Source organism: Polyodon spathula, chromosome 23, assembly GCF_017654505.1.
Source record: "Polyodon spathula isolate WHYD16114869_AA chromosome 23, ASM1765450v1, whole genome shotgun sequence".
Taxonomy (NCBI): Eukaryota; Metazoa; Chordata; class Actinopteri; order Acipenseriformes; family Polyodontidae; genus Polyodon; species Polyodon spathula.
The window spans coordinates 28084715-28106446 of NC_054556.1; the positions used below are offsets into that span (position 1 = coordinate 28084715).

General features: G+C 44.2%; 2 protein-coding genes across 6 annotated transcripts in view; one reads left to right on the forward strand and one right to left on the reverse strand.

Annotated features, from left to right (window-relative positions):
* LOC121297962 (RNA-binding protein Raly-like) overlaps positions 1-15355 on the forward strand; it is a 44800-nt gene extending 29445 nt beyond the window's left edge. For 2 of the 5 annotated variants that reach the window (XM_041224610.1, XM_041224611.1), the window contains 9 exons: positions 1694-1978; positions 3421-3493; positions 3994-4041; positions 5392-5549; positions 6183-6296; positions 7557-7678; positions 8947-9043; positions 10233-10277; positions 11713-15355. In XM_041224610.1, coding sequence (XP_041080544.1) covers positions 1723-1978; positions 3421-3493; positions 3994-4041; positions 5392-5549; positions 6183-6296; positions 7557-7678; positions 8947-9043; positions 10233-10277; positions 11713-11756 — 957 coding nt within the window. In that variant the 5' untranslated portion in view covers positions 1694-1722 and the 3' untranslated portion in view covers positions 11757-15355. Of the gene's footprint in view, positions 1-1693; positions 1979-3420; positions 3494-3993; positions 4042-5391; positions 5550-6182; positions 6297-7556; positions 7679-8946; positions 9044-10232; positions 10278-11708 lie in introns of all 5 variants that reach the window. The other 3 variants (XM_041224612.1, XM_041224613.1, XM_041224614.1) reach the window with 3 other exon arrangements.
* Positions 15269-20227, reverse strand: LOC121297961 (eukaryotic translation initiation factor 2 subunit 2-like). The gene is made up of 9 exons (XM_041224609.1): positions 20089-20227; positions 18695-18872; positions 18476-18588; positions 18128-18260; positions 17663-17766; positions 17339-17487; positions 16812-16868; positions 16439-16524; positions 15269-15753 (listed from the first exon to the last, which is right to left on the reverse strand). The coding sequence occupies exons 1-9, from the start codon at positions 20101-20103 to the stop codon at positions 15578-15580; spliced, it is 1011 nt and encodes a 336-aa protein (XP_041080543.1). The 5' UTR covers positions 20104-20227; the 3' UTR covers positions 15269-15577.
* Between the last annotated feature and the right edge of the window lie 1505 nt (positions 20228-21732).

Sequence of the window (21732 nt, forward strand, 5' to 3'; positions counted from 1 at the left end):
TAGAACTTCCTCCAGGTATTGATCAGTTGTTAAAGCAGGCGGGGTATGATGGACTGCGACCTTCACACTGTCTTCAGGGCTGTGAAGTATTGCTAATTATTGTGCGAAATGGACCCCTGGTGTGCCGTGCAATAAACAAGACATCCGAATCATCACATAGCTTGTGCAGGGCTGCAGTGGGGAACTGCATGCGCTCTTCCTGAAAGGGTTTGGGAATCGAAAGCTTCTCCATCATGCAGAACTCCAGGGTAATGCATAGCACTCCCCTTCATATTTTTTGCTTGCTTTTCAGAATGTATTGTAAACATTTTTGTAACAATCCACAAGCACTTCTCCTCTAAAGAAGCCCGGTTTTCTGTCCAAGGCTTTGCTGGTATTATGTGAAACACTGCTGGGGGATGTGACGTTCTCTCCTGATGCCTGCTCCATAGCACCATGTGTGGCACACTGCTCACTGTGTTCATGAAGTGCAGGCTCCATGCCAGCCTATGCATCCCACTTGTCAAAAGCAGCTCAGCCTCTTCTGTGTAGCCTATGTGTGCCCCAAGCATGTTTTATCTTTAACGGTCCTTTTTATGTCTAAATGGTAAACTAACTTTGGCTCGGACACAAGGAAGCTAGTTTGGGGGTTTCAGCTTGGTCTGCAGGTCACCTGACAAAGCTTTGGCCCAGCCTGGCACAGCTTTGCAGTTTGTGTAAGAGAGAGTCCCAGGACAGAGCTAGAAGCCAGGGAAGCTATCCTGGTTTCCTGCCAGCACTAAGGTAATAAATTATTATCTTACGACTCCAGATTGACCATGGGCTGTGCTTTCTGTCATTGGAAAAGAGTGCCACCTTATGGCAAATGTGCCCGTCTCTCGGCTAGCCTTGCCCACCACTGCTACAATTCCACCATTGTCAGCGAGCTGTTTTATTAGATCACGCAGCACATCCCTAGAAGTGTAATGTAACTGGATCACACAATGCATCTCCTTAGTGACAGCGTCTCAGGAGCTCGGAATGGGATTAGGATGCCATCGGATTCTTAATGTACAGTGTGTTGTATGAAATGGAAATGGAAAATGCTTATTGAAGGTTTTTTGCTGTTGTAATTAAATAACTTTATTCTGATGTTTTTGCAGTAAAGCTCTAAAGAGAGGTCTTGCTGAGGCAAGCAGAGACACCCAGTCAGCATGTTCTATATGATGTGGCCTCAATACAAAAAAGTTGCACAGCTGCCAGTCTACACTGGAGTAGCTGCTGTTGCACAGATAAACACAGCAGCAGTGTTAACAATGAGAAGAGGCCTCTCAATCCATTGAGACTTGCCAGCACATGGCAGTAACCAATCGTTTCTTTAACAGTCTGTTTTATCAGCTGCAACCTGAACGCATGAACAATTCTCCATACAGTATATGATTTTTTTTTTAAGCTTTTAGGAAAACTTCCTCCTGTTGAAATGTGTTCCAATGTGTGACACGCCCCTCTCTTCACCAGCCAGTAGCCTCTCTGTGTGGCATGCCCCTCTCTTCACCAACCAGTAACCTCTCTATATGGCATGCCCCTCTCTTCACCAGCCAGTAACCTCTCTGTGTGACACGCCCCTCTGCTCTCTTTAGTGGTTTCTTTCTTACATGGTTTGTTTATTACAAAACTGCTTTGAATTACTAAATCTTTTTCTTTTTGTTTTTGTTTTTTGGGGGGTGTGGTACAGGCCTCCACCACAACAGCAACCCCATCAAGATGTCCCTTAAGGTACAAACTAGCAACATCACGAACAAGAACGACCCCAAGTCCATCAACTCCCGCGTTTTCATCGGGAACCTCAACACGGCGGTAGTGAAGAAGTCCGATGTGGAAACCATCTTCTCCAAGTACGGGCGCGTGCTGGGCTGCTCCGTGCACAAGGGCTATGCCTTCATCCAGTACGCAGGCGAGAGGCACGCCAGGGGGGCCGTGCTGGGAGAGAGTGGCCGCGTGCTCGCTGGGCAGACACTGGGTACAAAACCACTCTCCTTCCTGTTTAAAATAGGTTTCAAATATAAAAGCTGTTGTTTTTTCTGGAGCATATGAAAGTGGCTTTTCATTCATTGTTCTCTTGGTGGTAGAGCAGAGAGAGAGCGACAGTATCAGCAGCAGCTTTTCAATCTCAAACCTGCTGTTGGATTGAGGCTAGTCAGAAAGAAGGACTTGCACTGTGTTGAAATACTCAGTGACCACTCACAATTGTTTTATTTCATTATTGCATAAGATTTTCCAGCTCTTGACACATCATGAAAGGTTCTTGGGCAGCACTGCATACATGTGCCCTAGTGAGACAGTGTCTCCAACCCTGTATACACTAGCCCTAGTGAGACAGTGTCTCCAACACTGTATACACAAGCCCTAGTGAGATAGTGTCTCAAGAGACAGTAACTGCGGTTTTAAGCGCTGGTGTGCACATTTATGAAACAAAATAAAACCAAAAACACTACTCTCAGAGCAAAATAAACAGGGTATACAAAAACAAATCTTGAATATAAAACAAAACAGCACTGTCCAGCAGGGCATTCACCTTCACAGCCCAAAAACAAAATTACCACACACCCAGCAAGACTCCACTTACCACCTTCACAGCCCAAAAACAAAACCACACCCAGCAAGACAAGACACACCACACCCAGCAAGACTCCTCTCACCACCTTCACAGCCCAAAAACAAAACCACACCCAGCAAGACAAGACACACCGCACCCACTGATGGAACTTCTAGCTACCTTTTTATAGCATGTGGCTGTTTCCAATTAGCACCAATGGTCTAATTTGGGAATAGCCATATTCTCACATGCATTTGGCAGGGATGGGAATTAACCCCTTCCTGCCAATCACCCCCACCAGCACACAAACCACACATATACTCGACTGATCTGAAGACCATCAGTGCTGAGATTATGAAATTTAACCACTATCACTAAAGAGAGAAAGAAAATGAATTAATAAACCATTTATAAGATAGGTTTGCTGCAGCCTTACCATAGAATAATGAAAATACTAGCAACCTGCAGACAATCCTTCTGTGCATTCAGAATGACAACAACATGCTACAGCAGTGCCACCTAGTGTATTATAAACAAGGCCACAGAAGTTGGAGAGCCTATGGCTTCTCTCTCTCTCTCTCTCTCTCTCTCTCTCTCTCTCTCTCTCTCTCTCTCTCTCTCTCTCTCTCTCTCTCTCGCCTCTGACCTGGTCTTGAAGCAGGATATTAACACTTCAAGGATGGGTAAGCTTTCATCCTGTCCCAGTTCTACAGGGGTCCAATAGGAGTTGTTGGAACCGGGTTTCTTTGCACTGGCCAGACAGATGAAATCAGGTCTGCTATTGTTTCCAGCACATGGGGATCCTTGCAGGCTGCCAGTGGGTTAAGAAAGAGCTTAGAGAGCAATCCCTTTCTTTTCTTTACCAGATATCAACATGGCTGGAGAGCCCAGACCCAACAGACCCAAAGGGCTGAAGCGCTCAGCATCAGCGCTGTACAGGTATGTGTGGAGTCTTCTCCTCGCTGTGCAGCAACATGAAACAGACATGATCAGCTTCTATATAACACACCATACACACCATACACACACGTCAGCTTCTATATAACACACACACACACACACACACACAAGCTTCTATATAACACACCACATACACACATCAGCTTCTATATAACACACCACACACACACAAACACACACACACACGAGCTTCTATATAACATACCACACGCCCACATCAGCTTCTATATAATACACCACACAAACGCTCGCTCACACACACACACACACTCTCTCTGTCTCACCACAGTAAACTGCAGATACTAGATCTTTCACGTTCCTTCTCTTGGTTAACACTCCCTTCCTTTAGCAGATGGTTTGCAGTTTTAGTAAAGCCCACAATCTCAAGCACTGGGCTGGGGGAGCTTCTCTGTGGAGGTAAGGGTGAGGAATGGGTCCTTTTAATTGAGTTTTCTCTCATGTTGTTTTGTTTTTTCCAGTGGTTATGACTTTGACTATGATTACTACAGAGATGACTTCTATGACAGGTATGTGCCATGACAGGTACAGTAACTGAGAAGAATACCACCTCTAACATTAAACACAGTCAGGAGATAGATCATAGAACTGAGAATACCACCTCTAACATTAAACACAGTCAGGAGATAGATCATAGAACTGAGAATACCACCTCTAACATTAAACACAGTCAGGAGATAGATCACAGAACTGAGAATACCACCTCTAACATTAAACACAGTCAGGAGATAGATCATAGAACTGAGAATGCCACCTCTAACATTAAACACAGTCACGAGATAGATCATAGAACTGAGAATACCACCTCTAACATTAAACACAGTCAGGAGATAGATCATAGAACTGAGAATACCACCTCTAACATTAAACACAGTCAGGAGATAGATCATAGAACTGAGAATACCACCTCTAACATTAAACACAGTCAGGAGATAGATCATAGAACTGAGAATACCACCTCTAACATTAAACACAGTCAGGAGATAGATCATAGAACTGAGAATGCCACCTCTAACATTAAACACAGTCAGGAGATAGATCATAGAACTGAGAATACCACCTCTAACATTAAACACAGTCAGGAGATAGATCATAGAACTGAGAATACCACCTCTAACATTAAACACAGTCAGGAGATAGATCATAGAACTGAGAAACATCTAACATTAAACACAGTCATGAGATAGATAGAACTGAGAATACCACCTCTAACATTAAACACAGTCAGGAGATAGATCATAGAACTGAGAATACCACCTCTAACATTAAACACAGTCAGGAGATAGATCATAGAACTCAGAGTACCTCCTCTAACATTAAACACAGACCTGAAAAGAAGCAATCGTTTAGGCAGATGAATGATAATTCAGAGTTTGGATTCGCTGAGAATGATATCAGTGAAAACATGTAGGTAATACTGAGCTCCCAGGTGTCTGGTAATAGATTGTGGGTGTTGTGATTTTCCCTCGATGGTCGGCAGCTGTTCTGTGAGTGGGTTTCATGCAGCACATTGTATTGTTAGTGCAAGGATCTATAATTCGACTCATTAGGAATTGGGATTCCACCCTCTGCACTGAGATCAATGGTTATAATCATTTGGATATGGAACATCGTTGACTCTGTTGTAAAATGATTACAGCTTAATTATGCCTGACTGAGTATTGAGAGGATGGATCTGCCCTGAAATGGGGAGAGGATTAAAAAAAAGTCATGAGCTGCATTATAAACCCCTCTCTTCAATACAAGGTGTGTTGTGAGAGTCATGTCTGAGCTACATTGGAGTCATGTCTGAGCTACATTGTAAACCCTGTCTCTTCTTGCTCTCAGCTGTCTCTCTGTTCTGCCCGTATGTGTTTCAGGCTGTTCGAATACCGCGGTCGCGTGTCACCTGCCCCCAGAGTGGTTCCAGTGAAGCGCTCCCGTGTGGCTGTGCCGTTAGTGCGCAGAGTGAAGTCACTTCCTGTCAAACTAATCACCCGATCGGCTGCCATCACAAACAACGCTGCAAAACAGAAATGTAAGTGGATTCCTGAGGTTTCTCCAAACACCTGTTCTACCCTCACCATGCTGTCAGCTTTACTCTGAACTAAGTCAGCATGGTGCCATGCTCTACCCTTACCCTGCTGTCAGCCTTACTCTGAACTGAGACAACACCATGCCATGCACTACCCTCACCCTACTGTCAGCCTTACTCTGAACTGAGTCAGCACGGTGCCATGCTCTACCCTTACCCTGCTGTCAGCCTTACTCTGAACTGAGACAGCACGGTGCCATGCTCTACCCTCACCATGCTGTCAGCCTTACTCTGAACTGAGTCAGCACGGTGCCATGCTCTACCCTTACCCTGCTGTCAGCCTTAATCTGAACTGAGTCAGCACGGTGCCATACTCTACCCTCACCATGCTGTCAGCCTTACTCTGAACTGAGTCAGCACGGTGCCATGCTCTACCCTTAACCTGCTGTCACCCTTACTCTGAACTGAGTCAGCACGGTGCCATGCTCTACCCTTACCCTGCTGTCAGTCTTACTCTGAACGGTGTTCTTTTTGGGCTTCCCAAAGAGTATCACTGAGATGAACCTCAATCCAGAAATAATGAGACAGATGAGGCACTGTGGCTGGGTTAATAAAGATCATTTTTGTTTCCTGCAGTGAAATCCAATGAACTTCAAACAATTAAATCAGAGCTCACCCAGATCAAATCCAACATCGACGCTCTGCTGGGCAGGCTGGAGCAGATCACAGAGGAGGAATACTCAGTGACAGGTGAGTGAGCAGCTCACAGTACAGTATACTGTGCATGGGGTGTAGATCAGATACTCAGTGAAATAGTGAGCAGCTCACAGTACAGTATACTGTGCAGTGAGATCAGAGAAATACTCAGTGACAGGTGAGTGAGCAGCTCACAGTACAGTATACTGTGCATGGGGTGTAGATCAGATAAATACTCAGTGACAGGTGAGTGAGCAGCTCACAGTACAGTATACTGTGCATGGGGTGTAGATCAGATAAATACTCAGTGACAGGTGAGTGAGCAGCTCACAGTACAGTATACTGTGCATGGGGTGTAGATCAGATAAATACTCAGTGACAGGTGAGTGAGCGGCTCACAGTACAGTATACTGTGCATGGGGTGGTGAGCTGGCTCACCTGCTTATAAACACACCAAATAAGTAGATATGTTTGTATGGATGTTTGTGTGTGTTTGTTTGTGTTTGTGAATGTATGTCTTTTCCATACTTGTCCCACAGTCAGTTGCATTTCATGCAAAATACCAGAAGATGGCAGAATTGCATAAAACGTAATGCAGCTAAAAGCATAAAGTCCCTACTGAAACATACCAGCCTCATCAATACACAATGAAGGCAGAGAAGGGGGGGGGGGCACTACACGTGAATATTGCATTGCCTGACACTTTCCAATCACTTTTAACACAATTGTGCCTTAACAAAGTTTAACGCACGCAAACACACACACACACACACACACACACACACACACACACACACACATATTATATAAATTCCAAAAATTTTTTGCTTCACGAAGTTTTGTATAATATTCGTTTCATGTATTAATAATAATATATAATTATAATATAATATTAATATAGTATTATTGTTGTTATTATTATTATTGTTATTGATACCTGTAGCTAGTTTTGACAGATAGTTCTAAACTCCATTTAGAAAAGCAAATGTGCAGTGATAGCTTTTCACCCAGTCTAGAGGTCTATTGGAAGCAGTTGAGAAGTGACAGCTCATAGCTTCACACGCAGTTCCACATGCAGCTCGTAAATAAGTTCCACCCGTTCCCAAGGGCTTCAGTGAACACTCTGGAATGAATTTTCAAACTGTGGGCTGGTTCAAACGTACTGCTGCTCTTGTGAACATTTGCATGTGTTTACTATTAAAAATAATGGGGTATCGCTGGAAACCAAACAATTTTGTAACATCCTGTTAGGCTGTGGGTGTTACCCTGTCTGAACTCCCAGTTCTTTTCATTCAGCCTGTGTTGCTTCCACAGAAATCAGGAAGACAGAGGAGAGTAAGAGCGAAGACTCGCAGGACGACTCGGCCTCTGAAACAGAAGAGCTGACAGAGGAGCCTCTGAACGGGGACGAGCGGGATGAGTGTGAGGAGGACATGGTGAGAGAGAGACACTGGAACCCATTCACACTCACTACCCTGTCCCATGGTGAGAGAGGGACACTGGAACCCATTCACACTCACTACCCTGTCCCATGGTGAGAGAGGGACACTGGAACCCATTCACACTCATCACCCTGTCCCATGGTGAGAGAGGGACATTGGAACCCATTCACACTCACTACCCTGTCCCATGGTGAGAGAGGGACACTGGAACCCATTCACACTCATTACCCTGTCCCATGGTGAGAGAGGGACACTGGAACCCATTCACACTCACTACCCTGTCCCATGGTGAGAGAGGGACACTGGAACCCATTCACACTCATCACCCTGTCCCATGGTGAGAGAGGGACACTGGAACCCATTCACACTCACCACCCTGTCCCATGGTGAGAGAGGGACACTGGAACCCATTCACACTCACTACCCTGTCCCATGGTGAGAGAGGGACACTGGAACCCATTCACACTCATTACCCTGTCCCATGGTGAGAGAGGGACACTGGAACTCATTCACACTCACTATCCTGTCCCATGGTGAGAGAGGGACACTGGAACCCATTCACACTCATCACCCTGTCCCATGGTGAGAGAGGGACACTGGAACCCATTCACACTCATCACCCTGTCCCATGGTGAGAGAGGGACACTGGAACCCATTCACACTCATTACCCTGTCCCATGGTGAGAGAGGGACACTGGAACTCATTCACACTCACTATCCTGTCCCATGGTGAGAGAGGGACACTGGAACCCATTCACACTCATCAACCTGTCCCATGGTGAGAGAGGGACACTGGAACCCATTCACACTCATCACCCTATCTGTCTCACCCAGCCACCAGCCAATGTAGCCTTTTCACTATTCCCAGCATTCCCAAAGTTCTGGGGTCAGACAGAATCCTCTTCCAGGCTGTATCGGAGAGTTGCTATCTGAGTGTCCTGGTTCAAATATGCATTCTTTTCATGTTTTGTCATATATGCTTTACCATACCTCTCTGGGCTTTACAATGCTTCCCAATGCTTTATCGTGTGTGTACTGTGCTTTATTACACTTCGCTCTGCTTTTACTGTGGGAAACTTTTAGCAGGCTGTCCTTACACCCAAAAAGCAGAAAAATGAAATGCCAAAAGTGATAATCTTCCACCCCTCTATAGGATTCTGTTGGCCCTGCCTTGGTACTGTGTGTATTTAAAGGTGCACTGTGCAGCAGGGCAGGGTGCAATGAGCACACTAAATGTGTGCCTGTGTCTTTCTCTCTATCAGAATAGTGCTGGTGCTTTGTTGGACTCCCCAGCCCGAGGCTCCAGGGACTCATCTTCGCTGACCATCTTTAAACTAAGAATGTGGAAAATGTTATATGGTAGATAACTTTGATTCTATAGTACAAAGTGTGTTAGACCACTAGAGGGCTGAGTCACTTAGCGAGGACTTACTGTTCCTGTCTTCCTGTACTTGTCTTACAGTACCTGTCTGTGTGATTTTCTGTGGCAGATCTTTTAACATGTTACTTGATTTTTCAGATGGAGTGCTGTTTTAAAAAGGGGGGGGGGGGGGTCTCTATAAGGTTTGAGAGGTATTTGAGCAAACAAAGCCTCATAACCAACCCCAACCAACTGCCCAAAACCAAGAAAAAAACCTTACCGCTCAGCAGCAGCTTAGTTTTCCATTTGGGGAGGCTCAACAGTCAGTAAGGACCATCGCCTGTTATAAGGCAAGTGTCCAGGAGGTGTCGTCAGGGTACATACAGTAAATGTTGATGTGGGATTACATCAAACAGATGGGCATATTGACAGGAAATGCATGCCTCTGTTGTATCGCAATGGCACTGCTCTTTATATTACAGTGTTTTTATTCGATGTGCACGCTCTGCTACTAAGACACAAAATGATTTCTGATGAACAGATCCAGCTGTGTATGAAATGTCCTAAAGCAGCACCTGAATCTGAATCTTTACAGCCCTGAGACTGAATCAATGGGAGTATCTCATTGCACATCACCACACAGCAGTCCTGAGACTCACTGAATCAATGGGAGTATCTCATTGCACATCACCACACAGCAGTCCTGAGACTCACTGAATCAATGGGAGTATCTCATTGCACATCACCACACAGCAGTCCTGAGACTCACTGAATCAATGGGAGTATCTCATTGCACATCACCACACTGCAGTCCTGAGACTCACTGAATCAATGGGAGTATCTCATTGCACATCACCACACTGCAGTCCTGAGACTCACTGAATCAATGGGAGTATCTCATTGCACATCAGCACACTGCAGTCCTGAGACTCACTGAATCAATGGGAGTATCTCATTGCACATCACCACACTGCAGTCCTGAGACTCACTGAATCAATGGGAGTATCTCATTCCACATCACCACAAGCTGACACATTAATAGATTGCCCTCTTTAGCACTTTCTGAAATCTATTTGCTGATGGTTTTTTCTTTTCTTTTTAAACAGTGGTTTTGTTATACAACTGAAACTCGCGGTGCACTATGTGAAGCCTCTCTCATTTTGTTCTGGTTTTGTCGTTCTCTTTTAGGAAAACAATCACCTCTCAGAAATGGAAGCGATTCTACAGTAAAAGGCGAGTTGCAATACGCCATTGTGTCTGAAGCCATGCTTGATTCTTACTGCTGCCCTTTGGCTCCTCCTTCAAAACATAACAATTCTACCAGTAGCACCAGCTTGCAGCCTGTTTTTCCATTCACTGTTAGACCACACATCAGTGGCCCAGAGCACGATCACTGTAAATAACAAAACAATATACATGAGAAATTATCTGAATCTTAACATCAGCCATGAGATGTTTAATTTTGTACTGCTGTATCACACTTATTTGTGTGCTCTAGTGCTCTTGCCTATACTTCACCATGCTTCTTTGTGGGTGCTTTAGTTCTCTTGCCTATACTTCACCACGTGTTTTGTGTGCTCTAGTGCTCTTGCCTATACTTCACCATGCTTTTTGTGTGTGCTCGTGTTCTTGCCTATACTTCAGCATGCTTCTTTGTGGGTGCTTTAGTGCTCTTGCCTATACTTCACAATGTGTTTTGTGTGCTCTAGTGCTCTTGCCTAGACTTCACCATGCATTCTGTTAATCCTATTTACTGTGTGTATAACATTGTGCACTATAATGTGGGTTACTAGGCAGTTATGTTTATATAATAATGGATAATGATTAACAAAGATTCCATGATTATTGATAAAGGGCCAACAGAAGAATCAATCTTGTTTAGTATTTATTTTCCCAATAGAACGGTTTTCCTCATCTGTGTGTAATCCTCACATAATTATAATTATTTTCTTTGGATGCTTTGTCTCTGCAGCTTAAACCCCAATTTTCCTGATTTCAGGCACCACTTGCCAAGAAGGCATTCCAGTTGTTAAGTTTATTTTCCTTTGTAATTTTGTATTTAGTATTACAAGCTTGGGCTGGAATTGTGAAATAAGAGCTCCCCACCCCCTCATAGACAGCTCACTAGTGATAGGTCTCAATGCAGAGGAGCCACTATGGTGTGCGTTGCACTTCAGTACCAACCAGCTATGTGCGATTTGGTGAAAGACGGAAGAGACCTGCTAGTGAACATTTTGACTTTCCGTGTGTAAAGTGTAGATTAACTACACAAGGGATATTTTTTAATTGCCATTATCAAGATTTAGAACAAAAGTAGTGATCCAGTCTGGCAAGAGAAATGGTTTGTAATGGTAGACTGCCAGTCGAGCCGCGCAGTACCTATTGCTCGCTGGCTTCAGTAGACCACAACTGTAAAGTTCACGGCCCATGGTCCAAATATGTCTCCTGGTTCAAGCTGTGTTTAATAAGACAAACGTTGTATTAAGCTCTACTAGTTTCAGAAGTCTAAATTAGTTGGATGATTTCATGCCAGCTGTCGGCTCTTAAAGGCAGCTGAGTAAAACATAAACACATGAGAATATTGCCAGCAGTCCAGCCCTTCTCTGATTCTTCCTGTGCACTGACGGACAAGCGGCTAATGCTGTTCTTCCTCTTTGTGTCCAGGCAGCGGGGAGTAGGAAGAGACTGTCAGCTGGAAACAAAATGTTTTAGTACCACGGGCATCTGAGCGAGAAAGGGGAACCGAGGGGTGCCATCAAGTTTAACAACTTCAACGCAGGGAGACACGACAGCTTGAAACGAATCCTCTTGACTTCCCTGCCGTCTAAAACAAACAAACAAACTTGAGTTCAGCTCTCCACAAGTTTGGGAATAGGACTAAGTGACAATTAACTTTTGGATTCAAATATTACTTTGAAAAGAAAAACAAATAAGTTTCTGGATTACTGCTAAGCACTCTCATAAAAGGACTGATATTTTATGACTGCTGCTAAATCTGTGTTCCCCTCCCTCTCACCCCGCCATTGTCTGCTGTTTTTATTTATATATACTGATCTTGTATAGATAAATGGTATGTTATTTTTAATTACTTGTGTATATTTTCTGCTTGCACTTTCAAGACTGCAAGAAATCTTTAAAGACAATGTAAATAAACAATACTGAACTTGTGGAGCTGTGTAATAGAAACCATGTGAGTTTTTAGGTGGTGTGTGCTTTCTACATTACAACAGGCTTTCTCCTCCCTTCTTTTTTTTATTCCTCTTGGAAATATATTTGAATTAGACCCAACTGCTGTTTTCCCATCATGAACTGGGAAAGCACCAAGGAGACCGAGTCACAAACAAGAACTCACTTCCACAACCCTACGCTAGCAGAGTTCACGTCAGCGGGTTAAGCACTCTCCACTGAAGTCACCGTCACTGCTCTATGAACCAGCCACTGCATCAAGCCCGACCTGCAGGAAATCACGTGACTCACGCTAATTCGCTGCATTTGTTGTAGAATCAATCCGTGTTCATGCAGTTGCTTGTGTTTCGAGTGGAAACAATACCTGGTGTTACTCCTTCCTTGACACAGCAGTACCCTCTGACCAACACCCTCCCCTCCCCACCCTGCTTCAGTGCTGGAGTGAACATGAATCTCCGTTTCTCTGTACACCCAATGACCTGCAGCGCACACAGAGAACGCACTATGTGGCAATATACTCTGTTTTACAATTGTTGACCTCAGGGCTCAGTGGAGGCTATTTGGGTATGTTTCTTGTTTCAAAAAAGAGCCGTGTCCCAGTTAAATAAATGATTATTTCCCAGAAACAGCTGGAAAGTACTGTACTTGTCTGCACCGCAACCCCCACCCCCCCGGCTCCTCTGTTTAGTATCTTCACTGCGATTCTGACATTGCTAAAAAAAACAAGACTGTGCATAAAGGCATCTGTTTATTAAAATGTCACAGGCACTTGGGACCTCTGCTAGCAACACAGTATGCGTTTGGGTTAGTGGTTAGTGGGGGGGTGTTCAGTTCTTGAATAAAACAGCTGCCTGTGTTCCTCAATCTCTGCACAGAATTGGGAATTGGTCTCTCCAGATATCTAGCCAACCTGTTTATTGTTCGGTTTTCTAAAGCAACACTGCGCCCCACTGCATGCCCAGTGACGGTAGAGTCCTCACTAGAATAGCTGCATTGAGTTTTTCCGATTCAGTTCTTTTTATTTTCAGACAATATTCCTGTACCAATGTCATTTCTTTCCCTTCACATGCGTGTCGGAGTTCCTATTGTTGGGTTGGTCTCTCCCCGATGATTATGTCGAACAGAAGCTGCTAATCATTCTGTGTCTCTTGCTGTATTGACCAGGTCTGCATGTCTCTTGCTGTATTGACCAGGTCTGCATTCTCCCCTTCAAAAACACAGCACACAGATAAACAAATAAATAATGACATGTCAGCTTTGTAAGCTATTGGAAAGCATTGGTAAATAACTAACATGGACAAACAGTACTTATTAGAAAATGTTTTGTGTGTGTGTTTGTACTTATTCCAGCTGTTGAAGTCGATTTATGCTCCCTTCTTGTTCTGAATCCCAAATATTCACTTGTCCAGATCAGACTGCTACATGCCCAAACTGTGTTAAACCCCAAATCACCTGCCTGCTTAAATGCTTGTACTCTTTTAAAAAAATTCAACATTTATTTATGGTAGCTGTCTGGATTTTGTTGCTGTGAAAAACGTGCCTGGACTAACTGTGCAAAGTGCCAAGTGTAAAACCTCACGTAAAATCTGACAAGTACAGTTTTAAAGTTCTACTGCACCCCTAAAAGGAGGTTCAGATATTAATGGAATTTAGAAAAACGGCAGATGTTATCAGTTAACTCACATGATCCTAAAATACCGGCTAACAAAAGCACACAGGGGTCTGGTTTTCAGTTGTTCCCCATGTTGGGGTTTCATGAGACAATGGATGCAAATAGCTAGATATGCAAGCATGCCATCCCTGCAAACCTCCGCAATACTGGGAACATGCATCCCCCCCACAGGAGGCATGAAGAGTACAGAAGAACGACATGAACCTTGCTTAGTTTATCAGGATTTGGGTCCAGTTACATAAGAGTGCATTAGACTAGTCTATACACCTAGACCGGTCTTAATCTAGTCACTTAAACTAGTCTACTACAAGTTAGCCAGTCAAACACAAAACGTCAGACTGATTAATTGTAGGCCTAAATGTTAAGCCTCCTCTCCCCCACACTAACTCCCAGTCTTAGTCTGTGTTACCATACCAAGGTGGAATGGCTATTAAGAAGGTTGGTAAGGTGAGGTTAAAGGCACAGCTCTAATTATACATTGCCACAAAGGTATGCAAGTCTGTCAATGCACAGAGTGGACCCATACTGGGTTTACTGCCACTGACACACAATCACTACCAAACCATTTCTGCAGTGAATGAGACAGACATGATCCCTTTCGATACGACGCAATGACAAGTCTCGTGCCGTTTTATATATTTCCAAAGCCCAAGCCCTGCACTTCAGCACCTGATTTCAGCTCTCAGATTTGTTGATTTTAGTTTTATAGGTTTTTAACAGCTCATCGCATAACGTAGCCACATTCTAGCAACTCCGCAGTGCAAAGCTGCTGGCACAGTCTACAAGCACACAACGGTACGCTGCTTTTAAAAGGTGAGCATTATATTTGCGATGTCTCTGGTTAAAAGCTGCTGGTTTGGTTGCTCTGAAGTGACAGAGCAGGACGTTCAGAGACCCGTAACATGTTAACTGTGTGATTCCCTTCACCGTCAGTCTTGCAACTCACAGTTCAAACAGCTATTGACAAATAAAAAATAAAATACAATTGTTATTTCTGACAGATTTTTGATTATTGTAAGCTGGTCAGCTTTGCTCACATCAACAGCCTTTGCTGTTGTCTCCAGGAAAGAGTAGTGCCCTAGCAATTATGAAGGTTCAATTCCATGAAAGAAAAACAAACTGTAGTACAATTTATCACCAACCCCCGCTGTCCTCACTCGAAGCCCCTAATAATTGTGGATCACAATCAATCCACTGCTTGTGTGGAAGTCACCAGGCTGTACCAGAATTAGAACAGTGCATTTATACACACATACCCCCCTCCCCACTCGGTTCCTTCTGACATCTGTAGAAACCTTTAACAAGCACTTTGCAAGCCCAGAATGTTTTTTTTTTTTTTTTTTTTTTTTTTTTTTTTTTATCATTGTTTTATTAGGGGTAATAGGCAAGTAGAAAAAATGAATGCTCGTGTTGATAATTCAAGTTCACGATGTTACCCCATTAAAAAAAATAATCCTTGCAAGCAGGATGGAAAGATGATGGCAACAACACAGACCTACAGAAACAACACAATGAACTATGGGGAGCGCAATCCTGGCAACTGCTTGCTTATCTCAGTTGCCATGCTCTTTAAGCTGCTTAAAACCCACCCACAGTTTGTAAAATAGTCCACCCAGGTCACTCCCGTGCCTTCGCCACCCCCTCACACAATGAAGGGATCCAGTTAGTTAGTGGGCTAGTTGGCTTTGGCGCGGAGCTGAGCTCTCTTGCCCGTGACGGCCTGGAAGCCAGTCTTAATGCTGGCCACAGAGCAGCGCGAGTGGCACGTCTCGCACTGCAGGAAATACAGACGGGTATCTTTCTGCAGGATGGTGTCTGGGGACCGGCAAGTGTGGCAGGTCACATACTCCTCTGCAAAACAAAACAACACACAGTGACTTTACACGCTGCCCACCTCACTTTACACATTAATGACTGACGGATGACCCAAGGTGACGATTCTGACACATGTACACAAAATAAAAATCTAGCTTTAGTAGATCAAACTAATGCAAATGTTATATGCTGATCAAACAGCTTTTGCTGAAGCTTATGGAAACGACAAGCATCATTTGTTCAACATGTGTTATATATTGCCGAGTTGTTATCCCAAAAGTGTATGAAAGTCCAACAAACAGACTCAAACCCTATTACAGATGCTGTCAGTATAAGTTATAGGCAGTTATTCTTTTTCTAAAGGCAGCACTGTTGAGTTAATCAGAAATAGCACGGAGCATAAAAAGCGTCCTTGGCTTCAAAGGCTTGAAGACCCGACAATCCAGGCTGAAATGTGGCTTGTTCTTTTGAAATCCATATAACATCTGAGGGCTGTTCTAACAGCAGCAGTCATAAAAATTCATCATTAGAATGCGGCCTTCCATGGCATTAAGAAAATCATATGCCATGCAATATCTTTTATTTTCATTACTTCTGATGCTGTAATTCAGTACTGGCTTTGACTAATTAGTAAGCCCCCGCTCCGCATCGAGGATATGGAACTAGTCCAGAATGCAATTAGACAATAGAGCAACATAGAGAAGCACACACAAATACTCACTGATGTATCTTCTCAAGACGTTCTCGATCTGTTTCTGTTGGAACCTTCCCTTGATGACAAGCTGGTTGTTGCCGTCTATAGAGCCACTGTTGGTGCAAATGAAAGGCACATTTAAACAAGTTGATACAAACTTCACACTGGCCCGATCAGCGTAATACAATCTTCATTCCTTACAGAGTCTCTAAATACCCATCATCATGATGTCGGTTTAATAATACCAGCATGGGAACTACATTTGTATTTTGAATTTGTGCCACATGATACAACAGGGGGCAGCAAGCACGACTTCCAACCAAGGGTCAGTTATTCCAATGTGTGATTCGCATCAGATCTGCTGACACTGAATAAATGCAAGATTAACAGCAGGTCTTACCTTGTACCCAACTCAGCCAATAAAAAAGCCAGGAGATGCTTCGGCTGACGATGTAACCTGAGAAGAGAACACAAGGTGCATTAGAGTGCATCAGAGAGAACACTGTCGCACTGCAGAACCCTAACAATACACTGACTGAATGGAACAAGTATGCTAGTAAGCCAACCCCTTCACTACAAAGGAAGAGCTCTCAGCATCACGACAAAGGAGACTGAACCCACATCCTTCATTCCAGATACAATATAGACTGCTTTTAAATTAAAGAAAATTAAATTCCAAAGGGGGGGGGGGGGACTTGCCTGCACCAGTATTCCTGGTCTCGGGACGCAGTTCTAAAGGAAGGGAGCAGAGCAACTGAAGGCCCTCGCCCCTCCGGACTTTAGAACTACCCAAAGTTCAGCATTTGCTCATCAAAAGATACTCAATACCTTGCGATAAAGAATGTCCCAACCCAGTGCCCCTGGGTGGCCACTGCACAAACAACCAATACAGAAAAACGAAACAATATGATAGACAGATCTACTCACAGCTTGCAGATATCTGTGAAGTTGACGAATGAAGTTTTCTTAGTCCCCACTCTGACCACCTGGGGTGGTTTCATGACAAACTTCCTCTTTTCTCCAGCGACCATGTCCGGGTTTTTTTCTCTCATGATGTTAAACACGCGATACAGTAGCTGAGGGGGGGTCAATACATAAATAACTGGTCAAACAGATGCATCACTTCACACACACACAGACTCGTTTTGTTTAAAATGCATTCTGAGGGAAAAGCCTTGAAAACTTATTGTTTTTTGACAGCAAGCAGTTTTAAGTCAGGACAACAGCAGAGCCTGGTTTTATTAATTTTACCTCATCATAGGTGTAGTCTCGCTCGGTGCCAGCCCAGGCAGGTCCAGACTGAGAAACGAACGTGATCCCATCGTTATTCTTCCCTTCTTCATCATCATCCAGTGCTGTCCAAAATAACCACATTTAAATGAAATCATCGCACTACTCTCAGCGAAGCCAGTGTGATGCAAAGGCTCAAGGTTAAAATGTCAAAAGCAACAATAAAAACAAAGTCAGATCATTCAAGCGATTGTTGTGGGAATGTATAAATAATCCTTGTACACCGAGAAACAAAATACCTTCCCTTCCTCACTGGTATAACTTTTTGTAGGTAACATTTGCTCAAATTAAAATGACACTTTCTTTAACAGTTGCCAAGTATTATACACAAAAAAACAAACAAAACCAAAACAGGAGACCAACGGGAGCCCTAAAGCCAAACGCATCCAACAGGCCCCTTCTGCCCAGCAGACAGCACTGACTGACCTTCTCTGTCCTGCGTTTCACCCTCGTCTTGAAACACAACTTTCCTGGGTTTCCTCTTCTTGTCGGGCAGCATCAAGTCGAGGTCGTTGTCATCATCTACAGCTTCCGTCTGCTCACCCTCAATTTTAATATCCTAAATTAAAGTGTGCAGCATTAGGAAACGCCAAGGGCAAACTGGAAACAGGTGTTGTGCAAACGGAGAGTGGGGTCAAAGAAGCCTACAGATAAAGTGTCTTATTTGAAATGTCTGCAGAGACAGGGGGGAAGCGAGCATGCCCCTCACACGTCAGAAGAAACAGGACTATAGTGGCTGAATCGTACTCCAAGCACAGAGCTGGTTATACTGACCATCACACCGACCACCAAGCTTTGCTCTCCTTCATCGTCGAATATCTTTTTACTTTTCTTCTTCTTTTTCTTCTGATTGAAAAAGATCAAGTCATCCAGATCATACGATGCTTCTGAAAACAGGAGATTAAAGAGAGTGAGCATCTTCATTCATGAAAGCACACACACAGAAATTCAACACACACACAGAAATTCAACACACAGTCTAAGAGTCCCCACCTTTCTTTCTGCTGTCATCATCGTCCGCATCGAAATCCTCCTCCACTGCCTCGGGCTCAGCCTCCTTGGCCTCAGCTGGCTGGGTGTCCTCGCTGGGCATCTCTCCCCCCTCCTCATCCAGCATGAAGGGCTTCTTCTTCTTCTTCTTCTTCTTGGTCATGTTGGGGTCAAAAATCATCTGTGGGGACAAACGGGAACCAAGCATGAGCCTCTGTGGGGAAAGAAATTCTTCTTCTCAACCCCTTACACAAGGAATTGAGTGGTTGTTCAAATGGTTTCTTCTGAAAATTGAGGGGGACTCAAGTACCATGAATGAATACATAAATAAAGCAAACTTCTCATTGATTTAAATCACTTACATGTAAATGCTAAACCCTGTTTTTCACACACCTCATTGCAAAAAGAAAGTTAGCAGTATTTTATTTGTGGGACACACATGACACAGACCAGGCAGCACAAGTTAATAAACGCAACACACGGTTTCTAGGCTGCAATGGTCCAGTCCTTGAGAAAAATGACCAATTAACAATGACACTAACCAACAGACTATTAGCAGTAACTCCAGAACAACGGAAAGTATTTTAGGAGATCTCCAGGACCTGCTGCAGGCTGACACACCCCTAAATTAATTCTCACGGGTGCTTGGGTGTCAGCACCTCACTGCTTCCAACATTTTCCAATGATCCAAAATACAAAAACGTCTTCTTAAAATCTCACCATCGTCCCCACAATTACAACTGAGCGGTGCTTTCGTTTTGCATGAAGATCAGCCTGTAGGAAACGGTTTCTGCAGCTAAGCCGCGGTGCTTGGATACACATGGCCTAAAAGTCATCATGACTACGTCATTCTATGCTCTGATTATATCCACCACATACACACGACAACACAGTCACCACGCAATTCTTTATTATACACTGTACACACATTTAAAGCAAAAAGCAGCGACACTACAGCTAGTATTCGTGGGCATGGTTTCAACCCGACACGTCTGTTTAGAGGCAAATTGTACAGATGTGGTCCAGTGCTATTACAGTACATTACTTAGGCCGTTTCACCTCAATCCAGCTGTTTTTCACACTAACATGTTGCAGGGCCCGGTTTCGGGTCCTGTCCTTTCAAACGCCTCGCTGGGAATCACAAGGGGCTACCGTCCGCCACGTTTCAACTGCAACGTGTCACTGATCATTTACAATAGAGAACGTTACATTAACAACACAGTCCCGACACAAGCCGGTGTGCAGACACGCTATCGCCTCCCTGTCATGGGCTGGACACAAATCTTACCGGGTATTACTAGGCCCGGGACCAAGCCACTCGTTTGAACAAACATAATTCAGCTTACTTTTACCACCGACGTTTACTTTACAAGAAATAAAAACGCATCTCTACTCACCTCGTCTCCAGACATGGCTGTTTTGCTTGTAAGTATTAACTGCAAATGTTGTATTATTTATTAGTCTGAACTCCCCACTCACTGCCTATCTTCCCTTGCTCCTTGCAGCTCCCGTTTCTTACATCAGCCTTCGAGCACTGGGCAGGCGCAAGCAGACCGGCGTGCGCCACACTTCTCAACACGCAGGACCGTGAAGTGCACGATGGGGATTGTAGTTTCTACTGGCAGAGCTGTAGTGTATGCTGGGCAATAGTGGCTGTCCAGGGACAATAACTAAATATTTTCGTTATGATGTAAATTACTTTTGTAATTGATTGTAAAGTTGTCGTGTGTGTGTTATTGTTATTATACGGGAAATGTATGAGCTGTATTATTGGTGTTTAGTAACGTTGCGTCTACATGAATGAATGCAAGTCATGTAATCAGATGCTGTTCAGAAATTGAAACACCGCTGCTTTCTAACTTCAGAAAGGCAAACTGTGCAGTTTTGCTGATGAATGCTCACAAACAATTCCCTTTCACATCTGATGAAAAGGCGACTTCAGTCTCAAAAGCTGTGTTGTATTTTAATTGTTTGTCAGTCCAACACAAACAGTATTTGGCGTGCATATTAATTAAATCAATCCATTTGAGTATGAGATAAAAGTATACAGTTAATCGTGTTGCTGTTCAATTCTTGGTTATTGTTTATGAAAGTAATATTACCAGTAATAATTATTTAAAATGCTGACGTGTTTTCAGATTGTGCAGGTAGTCTGGTCCGCTGTAGTCATGGCTGTAATGCCGTGCATTGCCTGCAGGGGGTCTGGTCCGCTGTAGTCATGGCTGTAAAGCCGTGCATTGCCTGCAGGGGGTCTGGTCCGCTGTAGTCATGGCTGTAATGCCGTGCATTGCCTGCAGGGGGTCTGGTCCGCTGTAGTCATGGCTGTAAAGCCGTGCATTGCCTGCAGGGGGTCTGGTCCGCTGTAGTCATGGCTGTAATGCTGTGCATTGCCTGCAGGTGGTCTGGTCCGCTGTAGTCATGGCTGTAAAGCCGTGCATTGCCTGCAGGGGGTCTGGTCCGCTGTAGTCATGGCTGTAATGCTGTGCATTGCCTGCAGGTGGTCTGGTCCGCTGTAGTCATGGCTGTAATGCTGTGCATTGCCTGCAGGTGGTCTGGTCCGCTGTAGTCATGGCTGTGTGCATTGCCTGCAGGTGGTCTGGTCCGCTGTAGTCATGGCTGTGCATTGCCTGCAGGGGGTCTGGTCCGCTGTAGTCATGGCTGTAATGCTGTGCATTGTGCAGGTGGTCTGGTCCGCTGTAATGGCTGTAAAGCCGTGCATTGCCTGCAGGTGGTCTGGTCCGCTGTAGTCATGGCTGTAAAGCCGTGCATTGCCTGCAGGTGGTCTGGTCCGCTGTAGTCATGGCTGTAATGCCGTGCATTGCCTGCAGGGGGTCTGGTCCGCTGTAGTCATGGCTGTAATGTCATGCATTGCCTTCAGCTGGGAAAGAGCATTCAGGGAACATACAAATCCATGCAATGGACAGGCTGTCATTGGCTTCTTTACTGGAAGTAAAGAAACATTTCATGAGCATTATTATTTTATCTATCAAAACAGGCTTATAACAGAACATGCAGGTTAAAGCTTTGTGAAAAAAATGTAA